The 22,687-nt window shown below is 37.7% G+C and overlaps 2 protein-coding genes across 5 annotated transcripts in view; one reads left to right on the top strand and one right to left on the bottom strand.

The window, feature by feature from the left end:
• The window catches only part of DICER1 (dicer 1, ribonuclease III), a 68,627-nt gene extending 48,292 nt beyond the window's left edge, over window positions 1-20,335 (bottom strand). For 2 of the 3 annotated variants that reach the window (XM_061997707.1, XM_061997709.1), the window contains exons 1-3: window positions 19,919-20,050; window positions 2,538-2,603; window positions 1,541-1,641 (exon numbers count right to left, since the gene is read on the bottom strand). The gene's annotated coding sequence lies outside the window, so the exon portion shown is untranslated. Of the gene's footprint in view, window positions 1-1,540; window positions 1,642-2,537; window positions 2,604-19,918; window positions 20,051-20,110 lie in introns of those variants that run through there. The other variant, XM_061997708.1, reaches the window with a different exon arrangement.
• On the top strand, window positions 19,820-21,863 carry LOC133625610 (arp2/3 complex-activating protein rickA-like). Of its 2 annotated transcripts, none has more exons than XM_061997710.1 (2): window positions 19,820-20,216; window positions 21,646-21,863. In XM_061997710.1, the coding sequence occupies exons 1-2, from the start codon at window positions 19,869-19,871 to the stop codon at window positions 21,691-21,693; spliced, it is 396 nt and encodes a 131-aa protein (XP_061853694.1). In that variant the 5' UTR covers window positions 19,820-19,868; the 3' UTR covers window positions 21,694-21,863. The 2 variants fall into 2 exon arrangements, 1 of the variants encoding a protein (XP_061853694.1); XR_009818883.1 differs by lacking the exon at window positions 19,820-20,216 and adding an exon at window positions 20,480-21,234.
• The last annotated feature ends 824 nt before the right edge of the window (window positions 21,864-22,687 follow it).

Below are 22,687 nucleotides of genomic sequence, written 5' to 3'. Positions count from 1 at the left end.
CAACAACCTTCACCACAGGCACTGCCTAACAGCAGGTTTTATATTTAATCTTACAATATTGTTAAAAGGGAAAAAGAAACGAACCCCAAAACCCCGTACTTCAGTTCTGTTCCCTTTGAAAAAGAGCAAATAGGATGTCTAAATGCTTACAAAGCTCAAATGTAAACATTTCTGTAAAATGGTTCCCCTAGCACAATTGTCAATATTAACTGTAAATTTTCACTTTGAATCAGAAGAATTTTATTTGTTCTATTTTTAATGATACAGAACCAGTTTAACAGCAGAAGCAGAAAGTTGGTCTCAGTACATCAAGACATACCAAAGCAGTAAAGGCTACTGTTGTTCAGAAGTCTCATTAAAGACCTTACTAAATGAAGATTACACTCAAACTCTAAATTTGAATAACCTGAAGCATTTCTACAAGCAAAACCTGGATTTGAGGCAAAAGCCTAATAAATACTTTCTGTTACAAATAATCTAGCTCTGTTAACAGAGAAAGCAAGATACAATTCACACCAAAGTCACACTGCTGTACACTGTAACAGTCTGTAAAGCAAAATGATTATATGACTATATATCAGTATGACATATACAGACTGCAAGGCATTTACCAGTACAGAAATAAGACCTGAAAATCAAAATCAGTTTTCCAGCATATCTACAGTGACACCAATACATAAGGCATTCAGCATAAAGTTTTGAAATAGGATGTTTTTCCTTTTATAAATACAGACATGCACTAGATTATGGAACAAACCATTTCATTTTTCAAAATGAAATGTATAAGGCACTGTGCAACAGTCCTAACTATGTAGTTGCTTAATCAGTGGTGCAGAATTGATACTATGCAGATTCCTCTTACCTCCTTAACACAGAGGACAAAAGATAAAACATGAAGCATATGGCACCTAAGATGCAAGTCAATGTGAGGACCAGAGACACTAGGTATATTTCTGTGTTCCCTATCTTTATCAAACTACTTATCAATTTTTGTTCTACCTAGCTTTAATCAGAGTCCCTTTTCCTAATTTGCTGAACTCACGAGTCAAACTGAAGCATCTATTGAAACTGAGGCCTTGACAATTTACCTGTCATTTACTTTCCTCACCATTTACTTTTTATCTCCCATCTGAAGCAACTTCAATTCTTCATAACTTCTCTTCCTACCTTTTTAAAAAAATTAATTGCATTTCACCACATAGTGACACCTGAATACAAAATCCACAAGAACTATTTAAACAGACACATCCTTTAAAAAAAAAAAAAATTACAACAATTCTAATCATATTCGGCTTCATAAGAAATGAAGCATGTGTTTCGTGACAGTCACCTTTATGTTGTCGCTGTATCTAAGCAACTATGGATAAAATCAAGTAGCTACATTCATTACTCTTTCCAAAGATATTCACAATATATTTCTATAATCTCAAACATCGAAGTTACTTTAAGATCTCAAAGAAGCTTTAAATGTAAAATTCAAAAATACAGTAAAGTGATAGATGAAAATCTGCTTCTCCCGTACTACAAAGCACAGTCTTACCATTTTAATTTCCGCAGTCTCTGTGTTTATGCTTCCCAAACTGCATTTTGACATCATGATATCAGCTTGTAGATGAATCACATAATTTGCAAGCTTCGGCTCTTAAAAACAGCAACAATAACAAAAAAAAGCCTATGAACTACAAAAATTGTTTGAAAAGAGAACTACAGTAGCAGTGTTAATAGTTGCAATTCGGTTGCTTAGAAACATTGAAATATCTCAACCCTACACCATAACTTGCTGACAGAAAAATAATTATTCAAGTTCATCCTGAAAATGACTGCAGTTGATTAACAAAAAAATTAAGATAATATTAAAAGCTAAATTTTGGTAGTTTAAACATGCAACAAAAGCATACTTACTTAATCCCGTTCACAGGTTACTATGATTACTATCACTAACTTGTCCATGTGAGAAATACAGTAGTGTTTTCTAGATCATTTCATTATGCTCTATATAATTACATTGCTTTTTCCATGAACATGTATTTTCATTTCACTTGAGTTAAATGTTTACAAAAAAATCTTTGAAGCATTACAATTTGAAGATAAATTTAATACAGTAAACTTGAAAAAGCAATAAACATTTCTTCCTAAGTATATAAAAACGTGTTGTTCCATAAAGGAAAAAAATACAGTGTCATTAAGATGGTGATACACATAAAGACACATTTAGCTGTAAAATTAGAAAGGACATGACAAAGAATTTCATAAATATATTATCCATTCTATAAAACTACCATTTAAAACAAAAATGTGGTATTTAAGCAGAACTACAACATTATCAAAGCTCTAAAATCAAAAAACATACACATTATACCAGCTAAAGTATGAGTTTTCCCAGACCCAAAAAGAAAGATTCTGAAGTCAAATTTTTTTAAATCAATACTGAAAACTTAAATGCAAAACTGATCTTGATGAAAATTCCTACTCCAATCAGTTCCATAAAGTTAACAAAAAGGACACTCCAAAGATTACTTCAGTATGTTCATTTTTACCTCAGATGCTGATGCTGAGCTTTTCCAGAGTCTCCAAGCCTGTAATTTTGTTTCACCCTAGGTAACCTAAAAGGCAATATAAAAAGAGAGCACTTTAACATGAACTGCCATAAAAATCAATTGTGTCATGTGGTAGCCTGCTTTCTTGCATTTTAATATTTAGCTCTGTAGCAACAGCACATGGTCCTTCAAAATCTAATTATCTTATGTCCTTTTTTGGCTAGGGATACAGACAGTCAGTGTCTTAAAGATCAGCCTTAGAGTGCCCAGGAGATATTTGCATATTTTGCTTTATCTGCTAAAGTAATTGCTAGCTGAGTCCAACTAGATTTAGTTTTCCTCCCTTGTGTTCCCTCTATCCATGTTGCACCTATCACAGTAACAAAATCTAGAAGAAACTTATCATTCACACATATAAACAAAAAAATTAACACATGTATGTGTTTCAAGAAAACAAAATAAACAAACAGTTATTGTTTTATTTTGCAATAAGAATATGGAGACCACGGCACAGAAAAAAATGATGAGTACTGCATTAATGTACAAAACAGACCCACAAAAAATGTATTGCTAAGGCTATTTGTTAAATTTGTATTTGCACCCCACACACACACTTTTTCGCTGCACAAAATATGGCAAATTGAGGCTAAGATGCAGTGGCTAGAACTTAAATTTATAACATGTCCCTGTTATGCCTAGGGGTTATTAATTTATTTACACCTCTAAAACATGAACCAGAATATGTATTCCACTGAAGCAGAAAATAGCCTAACAACAGAAAACTGTTAGATCTCTGGTAAAAATACAGCAATATATTCCACTTTATATTTGCAAGACAAGCAGAAAGGAACACAGCATTTAGTTACCCAATCAGTTCACAAACATGAACAGAAAAATAAAAAGGTATAACCCTGTCAGCAAAGCTAATGCCATATATGGCTCCATACAGAAAATGTACTTTATACCAAAATTGTAGATGGCAAGATCTGGAATTAAAAAAAAAAAAAGGTATGTAATTCTCCACCAACCCCAACAATTTCCTTTGGCATATCAACCATAAAACAGAGGATTGCAGCTGTAATCGATTGGTAGACATGAATTACAGTAGGCCCTTTTAATACTGAGGCCAACATAAAACCAGACAGGCCACATTCCTGAGATGCAGTCAAGTTCTAGTACAAAACAGTGAGCCTATATCACATTAGCATCTAAATGGTGTTGGTGCACCCACTTAGACAAAAGCCTGTTGCAAGATGGCCAATCTTTCCATCTGCAGGCCAAAGGCATCTGCAGCTTGCCAAAGATCCCAGCCAAACAATGGGCACCGCTCAGGGCTACCACAGCAAATAACATAACCAGCCCCTCCAGTGTTTTCTAATTATAACATTGGAGTCCCATTTGACAAGATTTTCCCACATTAAAAAAAAAAAAAAAAAAAAAAAAAAAATCTCATTTTACTCTACAGTGATTGAGGATCTTTGTAAAAGAAAGAAAAATGGACAAAAAGGAAAAATTAATGACACCGACAGCAGTAAAACCTGGATTTCTAGAATGTCTTCTATTGAAGACTAACATCACCATTTTTTTTAAAAAAAGGTTTCTATTAAGAGCTCAACATTTACGTATTTTACCTGAAGTTGACAGACGAGAGTTCCAGAATAACTAGCTGTTTGGAGTGTTTAACTACATACAGCTAAACTCAAAAAACAGCAACATGAAGAAAAAAAACCCAGTTCCTACAAATATATCAAGAGAAGCATCCAGAAAATGACACACCAGTCACTTCTGCAAATTTCCAGGGATCTAGAAATGTGCAAGCGACCACAGGCTACTTCTGCAGCTCTCAGCCAAGATCTTCAAGTACCTTGGCTATTTGCTACTTAAACATTTGCTAACACAAAACCCCAGTATCCGAACATATCAGAGTATATAAAAGAATTTATGAACAGATTTAGAGTTTATTTCCCGGTCTTGTAAATTATGATTTGAAAATAATCATGTTAATACAATACTTAATTGTTGCTCATTAAAAAAGCTAGTCAAGAAGAGGACTGAAATTTACAGTAAAAGACCTACTGACACACTACAGGCACCGTGCTGAATCTGAAGTACAACTATGAACACCATTGCTCTTCAACATCTTCTACAGTTCGAAATTCAACTACTCCCTCTATCCCAACAATGTTAATTAAACCATTATTCGAACTGTTAACTTGAAAATGAAGTTCTTTTCTTGCAAGAATATCTACGCAATTCGACTCACAATAGAGCTACTATGAAGTGAATTAGCCTCATGCAAATACAAATGAATTCCAGCCTGAATCAAAGTCCTGCAGCATCAGAGGGGGTAAGGTAAAAGCTACCATTATGGCTGGGAGGAAAAAGTCTGTCTGGGCTGGCATCCTGTCTCTCTGTAATTACAGCTGGTCGCAGATGCTGGGGATGGGGGGGAGGGGGAAGGGCTGGGAAGGGGTGACTATAAAACAGGATTCATCCTTCTACATGTTATTCCAGCAACCTTAGACTGCAAATATTTTTCTTTTGTTTATTATTGTACAAACAGTAAAGAAATGATAGCCCAAACTCCTTACTGCCTCAGATTAACTCCAAAACAAAATAGTCTTGGAATCCAAGGAATTAAGCCTTCTCCATGAAAGTCAAGGAAAAAAAAAAAAAAATACACTCATGACATTTCTCTAAATAGAAAAACCCCAAAAACCCAAGTTAACTGAATACTCTGAAACACATTTAGTAAATTAGAATTATTCCTTATAAGTTAAGTTTTTTAAGCTGCTTCTTGAAAACTAAACTACAGGGAAAAAAAAATCCCAGCTAAATTTATAGATTCTGATTTATGTAGATAACTTACTATCACAAGAAGGGATAACTGACCATACTTGTGAATTTACTTACCATTTTACCTGGGTACAAAATTACTTACTTCTGAATATTTAGTTTATTTAAAGATTATGCTCAAGCTTTTCAGGCACCTATATCTTTCCACAGGAGACAATTAGGCAGACATTAGGAAAGGGATTTCTCTCTTCCCCAATCTGGGGGCAAGCTGTGAGGCAAGTACAGTTCCAAAGCACCAATTATTCTTGCTTATGAAGAGTAAAAGCAGCAGCTGCCCTCTGAATATAACCCCATGTGGGGATTTCAATCCCATTATTTGCATAAACATAAATCCTTTCTCTCCATGTGGCAAAAAGTCAAACTCACCAAAACACGGATGATTCACAGTTTTGTTATCTCTGTGCCAGAACATCCAAAATTACAAAGAGCCCTACATTACAAGAGGCTCTCCAAAATCTCTAATTGTATGATGCAAGACCCGTAGACATTTGGGGTTTAAGTTACCATCTAAAATGTCAAACAATTCCAAAACAAAAGTTAAAATCTCCTAAGTCATAATATCAATTTATGTACCATTCAAGAATGATTGACTTAGTTGTAAAAAAATACTAACAAAACTTTGAAATACAGCAGTATTGTGTACTGGTTATCACACATACTCCAATTACATTTTGGGCTTCAAGGTTTTTAATCTAACTTCTTAAAATAGAAAGGGTTCTCACCAGTTACACTACGTGTCTTACATATCTTCTTTCCCTGCAAAGCACTTGCAGGCACACTCCTGGAATTTTCTTTTATGTGAAGAGGATGGAGTAAACAGATGTAGTATCAAGAGAATATTTTTGCCTTAAAGTTCAGAAGATGTTTAAAGCTGCTCAGATGCAACATAATCCAATCTCAAGTCAAGTAACACCAGAGGGAAAAACAACCAACCAAACATAATTCATTGATTCTATCATTTTATTGAAGAAACAGAAACAGTGGTAAGATATTTCCACAGGCCACCAGCTTTTTTTCTTTTCAGTATGTCAGAAAATCTAAAGTCGATGAAAACGCTCTGTGGAATACACAGTGTTGCAAGGGCTCTCACAGAAGATAAAGTACACAATTTCCTATGACTGCAAGAAAAGAATATATGTGTCTGACTGTAAAATGATCCGAATTAATGCCAAAATGGAAAAGGTCACTAGAAAAGGAAATTCTTAGCATCTTAACCTACATATCTAGCTAATAAACTCACTGCTCAGAGCAGTCAGAAAAAGACTTTTACATTGAGCCATTTCTCTTAAGAGTTGAGAATCAACCAGGATATTGTTCATTTTTTAAGTGATGATTAAAAAGATAAAAAAACAAAAACAAAACAATCAGCAAGTGTGGTGCACTCTGCAGGATTACTGAACCAATGCCAAACAACTCTGCACACTATTAAACATCTCACATAATTTAAAAATACCTGGAATCTATTTATACAAATTAAAGTAACCTTTAACTTAACAGCAGTAATTAATGACTCCTATTTGAGTCAAACTAAACCAAACTGCCATCTTTAAGGCAGAGGTTTTTCTATCCTACCAAAACATTACACATCAGCACAGAAGCAGCTACTTAGATCATACATATTTAGTTGAATACAATGAACATCACATTAAAGTGCTACAGCATTTTCTTTACATTATTTACAATTAAACTAAGATAAAACTTCAGCAGGCCATACTAACTAGCAAATTTTTATTTATTTTAATGCATCAATCTCTACTTTTCAATACTGTCCAGTACAGTATGCATACTCAAAACTGGAAACATGCCAGAAACAGTACATTTTAACAGCAGAAAGCTAAATGTTTCACATAGTAGTTTCCTATCACAGGCTACTTGTATCACTGTTAACCTCCAAGAGCAACAGATGTGATACTGAAACTGATTCACTTATATTCAAGAATTTACTTAGTAAAAAGGTATCAATGGAACAGCTGAAGTCCTTATCCAAGGTAAGATGGCAAAAAGGAACAATATGTGATAAGATGGGCTTGTTTAATGTATTCTTAGTTCAGAACTATAGGTAAGAAAACTGGAATGCTTTGCAAAGATTTAAGGACTTCATCACATGATATGTAACAAAGTTTCCATTAAAGAAAAAACTTTCTTTTTAACAGGGCCTTAAACGTATGCCACACACTTAAGAGTCTCACACACTCTTATGTGTAAGAGTAAATATGGACTCATAATTGACTGAAAAAAATAAAAATAACCAAGATCCACAAAAACGTAACTGCAACAGCTTCCTCTCCCCAAAATACGGGATCACAGTTGTCTAAACTGACTGAGAAGCTTTAAATTTTTTTCTCCTTTGAAAGCTTTTCACATGCTAATTGACTATGATAGACAGCATACGGTCAAACAGATAAACAGCCTACCATGTTAGTTAGAAGTAACCTGTAAGGGTCCCTTACCAGCAATACTGATGCAACTAAACACCAACAACACTCAAAGCGCACAGACACAAATCAGAAAACAGATCCATTCCCAATTCAACCATCTGTCAACCTTCCACCGTGACAGAATAAATGCAAGATGAAAAAGATTAATTTGAGATAAAATAGGTATCCTCAGAGATTTCTCTGAATATGTATTAATAGGTATCTTTGTCTAATGTCAGTGTCAGAGTTAAGAATCTTTTCAGTCCAGTGCAGCATTAGTCCAATTTTTCACTTTACATATATAACAATGGACACTCTATGGTGGGGGGAGGGAAGGTATCCAAGTTGCGCTTCCTTCTTGAACGATAAAAAAAGCTTCAAAAACTTAAATAAGTTATTTCTTTACAGCCATCATTAAAAAAAAAAGGAGGAGGTATGATTTGTTTTACCTTTAGTTTCTCAGAATGGAGTAGAAGCTACTCCTGTATATAAAGAGAAGTATTTCTAGCTATGCAGGTGAAATGATGTTTCAGACATCAAAGCAGCTGTGCTTTACTGAATACAGAATTACTTATTGAATATTGAGGAAGGTTAGATGGAAAGATAATGGAATATTGCTAACAACTCTACTTTTTTTATATTATCTAAAACAAATCAGCCCTAAGAATGTTTTAAAGGAGTTAAAGCTCTACAAATGGTGTAGTTGAGGGTTTCTGACACTACTGTGGGTTCTGGAAGCAATGTAAATTAATATAGTACTGCATTTGCCAATTAACTCTTCTGTCAAGCACAATTCAGAATTATTATATTCCTATGGTTCTTTCAATTCTAGATCATGTCTGAATAACTTACTATCTTGCACTGGAAATAGAAACATACCTACAGGATGCTGGTCCACAGTGATCAGTTGAGGCAAGTTTCTCTCAAGGACTAAAATATAGTCCTGCAATTCAATTAGTTGTGAACTGCATTTTCAGGACAGAACACAAACACATCAGTTTCAGCACAGGCTCTTTTCTGAAAATATCACTGTAGGTTTTTCTTTATCTGGAAATACCAGTTCCATGGTACTCAAAAAATAGCAAATATGAAGGAAAAGAAAGAGTTCTGTCCTGTTCTTACCACATCATTTATAGTTTTCACTGAAGTTGTCAAAACACCTATCATTATGGCTAATATCATCTAATTCCTAGAAGCATAATAGCAGACATTTTACAGGTTGCTTGACTGCAGAAACATTAAGCAGCCAACATCAACCATGAGGAAAAGCTATGCCGTGTTCTACTACTTTGCTAATTCTGACTTTTCAGAAAAAATGCAGACAAATTCTGAGGCCTACCCCACAACCTACACCAGCAGAGTCTGGAGTAGCTCCCCTTCCTGGTCCCCTTGCTTCTACTTTGGATATATTAAGACCTTGGGGGGGAAGGGGGGAGGGTCTGGGCGCAGAAAGAGACAGACTGGCAGGTATCCTCACAGCAGGAATCCTTGTGATTGCTAAGAAAAGGCAGAGATGACAAGAGAACAGGATAAGCAATAGAACACATCTCCACCACTTTGAATTTTGGAATAGAAAAATACATATTCACACACAGAATCATAGAATGGTAGGGGTTGGAAGGGACCTTTAGAGATCATCTAGTCCAAACCCCCTGCAGAAGCAGGTTCACCTAGATCAGGTCACATAGGAACACGTGCAGGCTATACCATTCTTCCAACCTGGGCAGCTCTGCACTTCAATACTCTCACTTAGTGATAAATACTGGATTAGGAGTACTTTCTTGCCCTTGTTTATCCTCCTAGTACCCCACAGATGCCCATATCCAGCAGGTCAGACCAACTATGTAGTTCTCCAAAGGTCAATCAAATGCAGAGTCTGAAGACTATGAAACAGCACCAAAGAGGACTGAGAGCAAAGCAGCTGTAATGAATACATAACCTTTTAGACAGGATCAGAAGAAACACCGCCAGCATTTTAATGACAAAGAACTCAATCTAGTTTTGAAAGAATCAGAAGGAGTAAGTTTCTAGAAGCAAACCAGAATGCAATCAAAGCAGTGGAAAAGTAGAGATACTTATGCTTCAAAAAAAAAAAAACAAAAAACAAACACATTAAAAACTTCATTAAATGTATTAGCATATAAAATAAATTGGTTTAAACACAAGCATTTTAAGGTAAATTACTCCACCATTAACATCCCAATAAAGTAAGTTCAATTAAATTGAAGGCATTAATACTCCTTAATTTAATCTTGACTTGTATATAGGAAATCTTATACGTAAGTTTTTCCAATAACTAACCTTTCTAATCAGTTAGAAAGTTACTTTTTATAGCTTCCCTTAGAAACAAAGGCATCTAAATTGTTATTATTTACCTTAATTCACAACTATCAAATACCAACACCTGATTAATTAGGAGGGTAGTGTCACAGCAATTATTAACATTGAAGTAATTACATAATTTACCTTATTAATTGGTACATTTCATTATGTAGAATGATTTCTTCCCCACTTATCACGCATTTTATGGTGTATTTGGAAAGAATTTGCAACTCAATTAATGCAAATATATCTTTCAGATATGCACATTATGCAAAATAAATATTTAAGTACAACTGGCTTTATTTCATTGAATAACTTGCTTTTATCAGCTAATAATAATAACGAGCTGACTTATTTCTGAAGGCATAAACAGATGCACTAAAATGATCGCTAAAGAGGCAGTTAATTGATGAGACTTCTGGGATGATTTAAGCAGATTACATGCCCAACGCAAATTTGAAAGATTTCCCACATATTCCTCAGCATTGCTTTCTCAACCTTAAACAACAGGAAATCTCACTTCTCTGTAGTTAACAGATGAACTACAACACCTTTTTGCACAACAAAAGTCAAAAGTACTATTATTTGGAAAGAAGCACAGCTGGCATTTACCATTCTAAAAAATGAACAGGCAGATACTTACTGAGGGTACATAATAATTCCAACGTTCACAAAAACCTTCCTTTTAACAATAACTACATATATATAATTTTAAATGGCCATTTTAATAATTTACAATTCAAGCTACTTCAGTGTCTTTCAAGCATATACTAAAACTGACTGGTGAAAAAAACAAAACGGAAGTCCCAGACTATATACCTTTGAAAATTGCAAAAACTCTTTTGAAATTAAATTTAAAAGGTATATCTTTTTAAGTTTGACCTTGATGCATAAATAAGAGCTCAGAGGAACTGAGACTAATCAAATAAGGCAATCAAATTCATTCAAAAAAGTAAGTGTGTTAAATCCTTATGGGCAAGCTGTTGCTGAGAAGAGTGACCTTACTATAGATTAAGGTACCATAACATTAACATACCATAATTTCACCAGTATTTCATTTCAACTCTCTCAACATGCTAATAAAAATCCATGTCTGGTCACATAGTGTAACTTTCCAAAAATAGTAACTGAAAAGAACAGTACTTCTGCTGTAGACAAAATACAGGAAAGTCACTCTGTATTTTATTATCACTTTTCTGTCACTTTTGCTCAGCAGTATGACAAAATGCTGTATGACAAAGATTGCCACGTCACAGTTGAACATGCATTTAGTATGGCACTGCTATACACACAAGAGCATCATTCTTATTCACTCTGACCTACACGCTGTCTCCAACCCTCTCTTATTACTGGTGCAACGGTTTCCAATTTTTGACCACATCTCAAGACACATCATAACAGAATAAAGAAATCAGAAAATACAATTGGTTTAGATTAGTCTCTTTAATCCACTTTACCATACAGTTTAGAAATGTTTGTCCCAGTAACGCTTAACAACAAATACTACCACATGGGGACACACAGGTATTTTCTTTCAGAGCAGAAACACAGTCTAAAATGCATGTAGATCTACAAGCACAAGATACAGTCTATGCACCTCAGATGTCTCATCGGAAAAAGGATTTACTATTTTGAGTAGTATCTCCATGGTCACACATTCCATAATCAGAATGCAAACTTTTAAAGCATATGAACATTTTATATTAAACTTTTCTGGTTTTGTTTTAATTGACCCTCCAGACAGTATCATAATATCGGTTGTAAATACTCCTGCATTAAGTATTGGCTACTGTTTCACTTGAAAATTATGCATACAGTCGACTAATATTTTTAGAAGTATGCCTGTGAATTGAAATTTATAAGTATTATCCCATAAATCCAAAGGGTTACAAAAGTTTAACCCACAATTTAAGCACTGAACTCCTAACATTGAAAAGCACACTGTTTACATGTTGAACACTAAATCTTTGTGCAAGAGTGTATCTTAACTGTACTATCAGAGATAAATTATGTGTTTTAATAAAAAACTGAAGTAAATTTTCATCATAAAATCGAGTTTAGCCTATTGAAAATAAGTATGTTCTGGAAAATTTATATAGCTTCACTCCATCCCCAGTTCTACTCTGAAAGCAAATCTATGATGTAGGGAGAAATGGATCTCACTGAAGTTGCAGGAAAAAAAGAAAAATCAGAGTCTTACTGATTTACAAAGGTGACTTGCCACTCTCAACTAGTCCAATTTGTTACTTCTGAACTTCCCACATAATTATTTAAGTACTTTTGTTGAGGATAGCGTGGGGTCCCAAAACTTTGATTTCAAATTAAGGGATTACAAATTTCTGCCATGTTGGCAGTAAACAAACCAGGGAAGTTTTTGGGTTTCTTTTGGGTTTTTTTGCAGGGAGGAGGGGAAGGTGGCTGTGGTAGCTTTTCAGGGTTTTTTTGCTTTGTGGTTGAGGTTTGGGGTTTTTTTTATTCTTCACATCAGGCCAATGATTTGCCCTTTCCTCAGTGAAACATAACCACTCTGCTTTCAAGAGCTTTTAAAGCTAAACAAAGAATGCCTGAGAACTTGAACACACAACTACTGAAAAAAACACCCCCACACATTCAAAAGAATGGAAAACTGGAGATAAAAAAACTTTAATTTTTTTTAGGTTATTAAGCTTTGATTTGTATTTGATTATAGTATTGAATATATTATTATATTACTATCCTGAAATACATAAACACTACATTGAGGAAGTGGAAAACATGCCCTAAAATTTTAAAAGGTTTATTGTGCAGCTCCTTAATTATGCAGCCATGACTACAATTTACCACTAGATAAAAATGAGAGGTTTTAAATTTCCCAAGCTAGGAGCTACAGTCTGAGTACCACCTCTTGATTATTGCACTTTCTGATGGTTGTTACCTTTGTTAAAAAGCTGTTAAAACCTATGAACACTCACTAAAGAAACATGGTTAAATTCAAATACATTTTTATTCCATTTTGATAACACACCATAAGCTTTTTCTCCTACAGTTTAATTCAAATCCTGGACTTATCATAGCTGATTTTCACAAACACCAGAAGATTACAGTAATACACCTCTTTATAACAGCAGCTATTACCACAGCTAAGAAAGTAGCAAGTTGAGAAAAACATGAAACAATTATTTCAATAAACAGGTGAGAAGATAAATCAGTATTCATAAAGGAAGACAATCAAAGAGAAAGCAGTATTTGGAGATTAGATTTCATGTGACTACATCCAATCCTATGGCAATCTGGTGCTAGATGAAGCAATCCCACTTTCTCTGTTCTCTCTCTAAACAGCTTGGACACTTGTCTGACTCAGAAAAAAAATAGTTCAGCACACAAGTGATTTTTTTTTTTCATCTAGGTAAGCTTCCTGCTGGTTCCTCGAGCTGAATTAATTGTTGATGGCTATCAGAAGAGTGTTAGGGAGAGCATGAGGAGACAATTGTCATCCCTTTTGACAGTCACTAGACCACATTACAGGAAAACAGCAAATTGGATTCAACATGCTTTTGGCCTGTCACTCAAAACCAGATATCAGCTTCTCTTCTGTATTGCCAGCTGTTGCTGACCTGTAACACTAATGACAATAAACCTAAAAATTCCAGAAACAAGACTTCTTGCCGACTAGTCCAAAACTACTTGGATGCAGCGAACAGAAACACCTAGTGGCAGCAGAAAGCAGTAACAGGATGAACCGATAAAAGATTTTAACTGTTGATAGTTGGCAAGGTATATATTAATAGCATCATTGGCATGCTACTCAAAACACTTGCCAAAAATCAGCACTTGCTTCAGCATTAAGCCAGTCACTTCATGCCCTAAAGTAATCTAGTAATTCCTTGTAGACCCTCATCTACTGAGATGTCAGTAGATGTCAGTAGACAGCTTTAGCAAATCATGAATTTCATCATTGAAAACTCACCTTCTATTCAGTTTAGGCAACACACAGTCTTGAGAAGACCGTTTTCCAGACAGTTTAGTATTAACCAAGGCAGGTTTCGTTTCTCAAGTTCTTTATAGGAGAACATTAACAATGCAAAGACTACCACAGGGATAATTACTCTTCTACTGAAAGTTGACTGTATGTCTTTCAAAGAGCTAGGGAGTAAATAAATGCTTTTGGCATTCTTCCACTCTTTTTTTCAACAAATTACTTCAAGGTAAAAATACAAGCTTATGTTGTCTATTGTCTTCATAAAACCTACGCCTTCTCCAAAGCTTTGTCACCTGACACAGCTCAAAATCTTTCCTCTCCAGCCCCTCAGCAGATGGTATAGCCATACTTCTTCAGAGTAATATTTCTCTAAATCATAGTCTTTCTGACTACAAAGTAAACATATCAGCTTATCTATTTCAGCATATAAACTTGTGGACTTGAATTCCTGAGTATATGTTTCTTGGTTTTTATTATTTATAGTCTTTAAAAGTATACAAACAGTTTCTTCTTGCCCTATCAGTTACTGTTTGTTACTTTTTTTTTTTAGTGTCAAAAGAAGGCAACTAAGGAGACTGATGCTAACACAGTTCAATATTCTTTGGAAATGAGGAAATTATACACGTAGTTAAGGCAGGCCATGGGATTCTGTCAACTTTTCATAAGCTAACAGAAAATGCAGACCTTGCTTACAATAAATGTAGAATTAACAAGAAAGAGAGAAGGGTAATCCCATGGTCTTAGAAGCATGCTTCTGTCAGTTTCCTCTTACAGCCTGCTATTTATGCTATCTCTGTTCACTACAGTGGTAGCAAAATACTCATTTCATAGTGTCAATTCTCCTCTTATTTTGCCTCACAGAAACAGGAAAGCCTAAGTAGCAAGAAGAATAAATGAAGAGTCACATACCTCCCTGGAGACTCATAGAACATACAATAGAAACTTGTTCAAATCTTTCTCTTTTTTTTTTTTTTTTTTTTTTTTTAGAAATAGTGTACTTTTGCATATTCATTATCGACTTCTAACAATAATTCAGTTTTTAAAATCTTGGAGATCACTGAGACAGCAAAGAAATTAAAACTGATCTTTGGGTCATGGAAAATATGAGGCACTAAATCTTTTAGTCGTACTGTAAGCACTTTCATTTTATGTCCTCTTCCAAATTAAAATCTACTAGCCATTGAACGTGAAGGTAGCAAAGTAGGCAGCTTCCTCTGCTCAGAAATACATATCTTAAGCAAGGAACTAAAATTCTTGAGACTGATCCCAAGCACTAGTGTCCCCATTAAAGATGATGAAATATAAACCATAAACATTACCAATTCATAAAGCCAGAAAAAATAAGCCAGTTTAAATACATTTACATGTCTCAATGTACAGGGAAAGAATATAAACATCTAATAACCATCTTTGATTCAAGCACTTGAAAGTCAAAACACAAAGGAGGGGATGAAAATAGAGATACCTGAATTACATTAGGTCTTCTGAATCCTAGACAATATCCTAACCACTAGATCACCTCTAAAAGTTTTTACTATCAACTATGAAGCAACTTACACTTTTAGGTAGGTAAGCCTTGTTCATTTCTTTTCGAAAAAGAAAATACAGAGCCAGATCATGGTAAAAAGCCAGTAAGAAAGCTGCATGAAAGCTGTAAGAAACTTGATCTAGATCAGAAACAAGCAGACTTCACAACCAGAAACATGAATTGCAAAGTTAGCCAGTCCAGACATGCCTGCATAGCCAAATCATCTCAACAGAGTCACACAAATGACCTTCAAAAAGCAAGCTGTAATTTGACTCACTTCCTAAGAAATGGACATTTATGCTCTCAGTAAGTGGTCAGGTCTAAAACTCCAAAACAGTCACCAAAAAAAGAGACAGTATTTTTGTTAAAAGAATCCCAAATTCTTAAATTTAAGAAGTTGTGGTTTTTCACCACAACTCAGGTACTTATTAGTATCTCTATTGAGGAAAAAGGCTGCTACATGGCTTGACAAATTATCAGGAATCAGGTTCCAAAAGAGAAGACAGACACTGGCAACCAGGTTTTAATAAACAACAGTAAGGGGTTTGTTGTTTTGGGCTTGGGATTTTTAATTAAAAAAAAACCCAAAATGCCTAAATTTTTGTATACAAATTAAAAAAAGAAACGGAAATTAGGATATTTGAGTAATGTAAAACAAAACAAAAATCCCAATGCCAGCTAAAATAGTCCCAACCTGACCATCTCTGTTTCCAGCAACCAATCCCTCAAGTCACCAGTCATCCTGCTGCATCTCAGGTGTATAGACTTATTTGGTGAACCCAAAGGAACTGATCCTTTACGAAGTGTAGAGAGCATAAGTACTGAGTCATGGACATAAAAAAAAAGCAGAGCAAAACAAGTTTTTCTATAATACTATCATGTATTAGCAAGGATCACAAAAGAATGCTTTTAGTTCTTTTTCCTTGGTAAAAAAGGACACAAAAGAAATACTTGTGCCAACCAAAACAAGGATCACAGATTCCCAAGTGTGTTGCACGTAAGTAAATGCCATGACAAGCACTGAAGTCTCTTAGATTGAGTATTTCTGCAAGAAGTTGGAGTATATTGCTCTTCCTTCTTTTCTCGCAGAGAAGGGCATTTCAACACCTCCTGCTGTGCAAGAATCAAGTAAATTATTTGACACTAGTTTCAGCTCTCTGCTTCATGACACTAAAAGCTGCAAGCATTTGAAGGTGACCAATGTCAGCGAAAATTTACTCAACTAATGCAGTCTGCAATATACAGCAGAAACAACATAGAAGTTGGGATATAGCGGTCATCATTCAAACTTGAAAAATTGTAGCTTTACTGGGCGAGGTATGCAAGACCAAAACCAAGAGTTCACCTAATACAATATCATGACATACATTAAAGCAGGCACTGCTCTGTCCTGTAGGTTACATCTTTTAGAACGGTTATTTTAATTGCATTCCTACATCTGCCACTTCACCAAACAACTAACACTATCTGAATACCAAACCTTGAAATCCCAACCAAAGACTACAGTAACCAGCTAAAAACTGAATCCCGAGAATCATGAGAGAAAAGAAAATCTGGATTTCCTCACAAAGAATCACAGACTAATGGAACAATTCATCTCAAAGAATGCTTTGATGTTCTACCTGCTACCTGATAAGACAATATTATGCCCTAAAAAAACCCTCCTGTCTGTAGCCTTAGCACTTACTATGTTTGTCATACCTAAAGCATACAGTCCTTTCCAAAATCTTCCTGAATTCTTGCTCTCACTTAGTGTCGATTTCTCTTTGAAGAAGCTGTAAAATGTATTTCAACTTCGAGTTTACCACACCCATTTTATTAAATGGATCCTTGCTCTTCAAAGGGAGAGATATATGTTTTTGCCTTTGGTTTTGCCAGTAATGAGCATTCAGCGACACATCAGTGCACGTTTAGTCAGTTCACACGAAAGTGAATATGGCTAAAGTACTGATACTCAGACTACAACCAGCTGTGCTAAAACAACTCTGGCCAATCCACTAACTACAAATTTTTGAAGTGCCATATTAGAAACCCCTATGAGTACGCAAAACTCGTGACAACAGGTTTTTTGAACTGCAGGTTATGACTTCTCTCATAGGCTATAGAAGACCAAGCTATTTCTTTACAAAAAAAAAAAAGCGTAACTTATGTCAGTTATGTAACTTATGTGTAATATTATGTCAGGTAAAACAGCACTCTAGCTTGTTGACTTCCCTCTACCAGTAACTAATGAAGGATATGTATTAAGGAGTGTAAGAACAGGGCAAGCAGGAGTAACTTTAAGTGCCTGGTCACCCTGATGTTTGCCGAGTCTGAGAAGATACACCTGTGTTTGACACCCTCTGATGATTTTCCCTAGAAATTAATTGTTTCAACTTCCCTGTAAGCATTTGGCACTCCTCATATGCTGCTGCACCAGGTCTTTTAGTTAAATATGGTGTAAATGAATATTTCATTTGTTTTCAATCTATAGAATACAAAAATCTTTCAAACCCATGGGAAGAAAAAACCCACACCAACAGCTTCCTGACAACTTTCTTCATGGCTCTAGGTTACATCATGTCCCCTGTCTCTCCAATGGTATGTCTTTGTGTGAAAAGCTCAAGTCAATTTTTTATTTACCTTTTCCTTAGCCTAATACAATATTTTTTTTCCCTTGGAGGGCAATAAAGGGAAATTACCCAAGCTACATTTAGTATTAAATACATGAACCCAGAAAGGATTTATACAATAGTGTATTGATGCTTTTTTCTTCTCAATTAATTGTCAATTCTAGCATTACTCACTTTTTCACTACCAGGTACTGAGCTGTCAGTTTTACAGAACTGTGTCATCGAGATATTTTCATGAATAGCAGTAGATAATTCAGAGTTCAGCACTTCTGAAAACATATCTGTTTAATCCAGAGATTAAAAAATAATAAATTAACAATCTAATAGTTATACGTGTAAAAGCACCTTCCAGCTGAAAACTTCTAGTAGCATCTTCAAAGTTTTTAAATAGACTACAATACATCTTGTAGAGATGGATCATGACAAGGACCCAACTAAAAGAAGGATTTAGGATAGTAATTACAGTGTAACAGAAATCAATTTCAGTTTGCATCTGTATCAACTTGTTAGAACACCACTCAACCTATTGAACATATATATACACATGCAGTGTGCACTTCAACAGATCATCCAAAATGACTTATTAAAAAAAAACACCACCATAGTAACCCATAATACAGTGTAAAGTGTCCAAAATGTTCATTGTTTTGATTTTTCCTGTTGCTTTTGTTTCTTTAAATGTGGTAATCATCTCCTAACCTATACTCTTTCACCACCTGAGCCCACCACGTATCTTGAAGTACAAAATCTTAACATCAAAAATACTCATAACTGATAATCTAAAGTGACAAATATTCTCCGGTCTTCTAGTCATTGAAGTTATCTGAACTGAACTGAGATTCACTTTGGAAACAATTATTTCTGGTTAATGATAACAGACAAAAAAAGATCTCTTTTTCCTGATGTTAGCATCATCTATCTCCTACTCATTCAGCTTTTTTTCAGATTACCTAACACAGCAACAAACTTCAGTGCAAAAATATTAGCGTTTTAAGCTTTTGTTTTTCAAGTTGAGATCACACTGCACAAAGTCTGTCTTAATCACGCCGCCACTATGACTTTTTTCACTCCATATACTGCCTTCATTTAATCTGGACGAGGATGAAAAGGAAGCAAAGAGAAAAGCCAAGCATTTCTTATATCGCCTTGAACAGCAGCACTTCACCGTGGAAGCTATTTTACTCCCCAGTGCTGCTTTCCCCAAGCCTATCGTGACACGGCAGAAGGGCTATAGAGCCCCCATCCTAAGGACACAGAAGCAGGCCCCCGAGCCCCCTCCTCGCAGGCCTAAGAGCGGCCGCCCGGGGGGCGCAGAGCCAGAGGAGACAAAGCCGAGAGGGGCCCGAGCGCGGCCCCGCGGGCCCTGCCGCCGCCCCGCACGCGGGGCCTGGGCCCTGCCGGCTTCGAGGCCCGTGGGAAGTTGCCGAGGCCGATCCCGGGGCCCGGAGGTCGCTGCTGCCGGCCCCGGGACCCGCGCGGCCAGGTACTGCTGCCGAGGCGGAGGCGGGGCGGACCTAACCGGGCCCCAGCGGCGGGAGGGCGGGGAGGGAGCTCCGGCCACCACCCCACCCTGCTCGGCGACGTCGCCGGGGCTGCGGGAACTCAGGCCGCGGGCTCCGGCACCCGTGGTCGGCCGCCATGCAGCTCCCGGGGCCAGGAACAGGCGCGCCCGGGCCGCCATCTCCTACCTGTTCGGACGGGACCCAGCCCGGCGCTTCCCCCCACTACAGGCCGCTTCTCATTGTGCTGCTGCTGCCGCCGCCGCCTCACTCCCCCCAACTGTCAGGTTCCTCCATTCACCTGGGCCCGGGACAGCCTCCTCCCCCTCCCTACCCCCTGCGCTGCCGGCCCTACGCAAACGGAGCACCTCCCACCCATACCAACGGGGGCCGCCCAGCGCCCGCGACGCAAGCTTGCTCCGAGAATTCCGCCCTGCGCCGCTCGTACACGCCACATCCCCACGCTATGAAAGGAAGCAGGCAATTGGTGAGAAAAGCCGGGTAAAAGGTGAAAGGTTCATAAGACAGCCAATGCGATAGCAGGATACAGCAACTGGTGCGGAGCCGCGGGGTGGTCCAGAGGCTCACGTGTGTGCGTGCTCCCCTCCCCCTGCCGGCGGCCTGCGCGGCGCGCGGCCTGCACCGCCCCCTCCCGCCTCCTCCGCGACCGCGCTGGGGCGGGTCTCGCGCGCGCGGGAGGCGGTGGGGGGCAGGCGCCATCTTGGGGACTGGCGGCACGGGGCGGGGAGGAGCCGGGGCCGCCTCAGAACGCCCGCACTGCACGGGGAAGCAAGACCGACCACCAAGAGACTTATCTGAGGGAATGAGGCTGTACTATCGCATTCAGACCGCCTGTCGCCTTCAGGCGAGACAGCGCCCGAGCTGACCAGCTCTGAGCCCTTTCGTTGCTCTGTAATGAAATCCGAGCTTTCCACACACACAGGTGGTCATTTCCATCAGGAGTGTCCTTCCTGCCAAAGGCGAAGTGCTGCTTGTGCACCAGGGAGCCGGCGCTGGCAGCTCTTGCTGGTGTTAGGCCCATAAGGTGGAAGAACGGCTGCTGGAGGTGGTGTGGTTTACGATGAGAAGCACCCTTTGCCTTGCTTAAGGCAGATTGGTGATTAGCTGGACTGCTACTCTCACTCCAGTGTCTTGTCAACACTCCCTTGCTTGAGTGACATTACTGGGTAGTACTAAATGCTTTTTAAAGCGCCGTGAAATTTCTTGGATTAAACAGCTGATGTGGAGTAACTCTTTTTCCACCATCAAAACCCTTCAGCCATGATGAAGAACTGAAGGGAAATCTGTGGTGCTGAAACACAAGAACACAATTTCTCTTGTCTCATATGCTGCTGTTCTACAACTTTTATTTTCATTGCAATTGAGATCAATGTCTGAAAGCTGTGTCCTTGGAAAGCTGGGGGGAAACGTAAGACGAGAAAGCTCTGAACAAAGTACCCACCTAAACTGGGCTATTACAAGAGGACTGACATACAATGCCTGATGTAAGAGAAGATTCAGTTTTAAGTGTGAATAACTGGTAACTGAGGTAGTGTTATCCCAAAAAGTGGTGTTTACCCCTTTTTATGGTAAAGACAACCATATACACACACAGCAGAGGTATTTTATTGCATATTTGCACAGACATGGGCTCTAGGTGATAATCCACAAAGCTAGCACGCTCCTTAACACTACCTTTTGTGCTGTATTTATAAACAAAGCCTTAGCATGTTCTATATTCTAATACATATGTATTGTTATTCTATGATTAGTTAGTAGACCTTTGCCTGTAAATGAGAACACATACTCCGTTCAGTTCCTCTGCTCTCTCCTTTTGGGCCTCAGTTATGAATTCAGCAAGTGGGCTGTGAGTTGGTGGTTGCCATCTTCCACCACCACCTTTACTTTTCCCCTAGGTACTACGGATGTTTGCTGACTTCATTGTGGGAATAAAGAACTGGTAACTGGCAAAAAAATGTAAACTGACCTTCAGATTATGAGACTGACTGCTGACAAATGAGGTAATGTTACAGAATGCCCTGTTGCCAGCAGGAGAGTGGAAAACACGCAAACTCTGAAGGTCAGCAGGATGTAAAAACAAAAAACAGGTATTATGTAACTTCTTAAAATAAACTGGGGGCTTGCATACAACATGGCAGCACTTGCTCATGGCAATGCTCCCCCTTCAGGAAACCTGAGTGGGTTTGGTGTGTTTCAGCTCATCACCCTGATCCTGGCTGGCCTGAGACCAGCGTTTCACGTTAGCTCAGCTCCACCCAGCCTTTGGGCCTCCTGAGCCAGGAGGTTCCCTGTAGTCCCTCTTGAAGGGTACAGGGTAATCATGTTCACACAGTGAAGCTACTGATTTATGGTCATCCCAACCTAAATACTGTTACTATGGCCTGGGCATTAACCACTTCTAACTGCCTGAGACTACTTCTAAAGACACTCTACTCCTTGTCCTTGCTTAAAGGATAATTCCATTTTAAATTCCATCACTAGGACACAGGACTGAAGTGAGTCATTTTATGAGAACTAGCACATTTGGAGCTACCTTACCATTTATTTCAATTCCAATCTCATTTAATTTTAATTCCCTCCTTCCCACCTCCCATGTCATCACCTGCCAATGCATCTCTTTGCAACTGCTGATAAGACTGAACCCTCCTCACAGAGATGAAGCTAATGAACAAACCTCCAGGCTTGACTTAGATCCATAGCCATAGCCTGGACCAGACAGATGCTTAAAGCACATAATGAAATGTGTAACTCCTGTAAATTGAAATTTGGAGTTTGAACATCTCTTTGTCTAGTATAAGTCCAAATGGATTGTCAGAGAGTGGAAGGTAATCATCACATCCACTCTTGTCTGGGCACATCCCAAAATAAATGGCAATTTTACAGAACCAGAGAGGCACCATCCTGCTGAATATGTACTCATCAGTTACAATAGGGATG

This window comes from Colius striatus, chromosome 6 (assembly GCF_028858725.1).
Source record: "Colius striatus isolate bColStr4 chromosome 6, bColStr4.1.hap1, whole genome shotgun sequence".
Classification (NCBI taxonomy): domain Eukaryota; kingdom Metazoa; phylum Chordata; class Aves; order Coliiformes; family Coliidae; genus Colius; species Colius striatus.
This window is presented reverse-complemented; position numbering and strand designations above follow the sequence as displayed.

What these genes read in the sequence shown, in the direction of transcription:
- LOC133625610 (XM_061997710.1), top strand. Translation starts at nt 19,869, where the DNA reads ATGCAGCTCCCGGGGCCAGGAACAGGCGCGCCCGGGCCGCCATCTCCT. An exon ending in TGAAAGGAAGCAGGCAATTG is followed by an intron (nt 20,217 to 21,645) that starts GTGAGAAAAGCC and finishes CTTTTCCCCTAG; the next exon opens with GTACTACGGATGTTTGCTGA.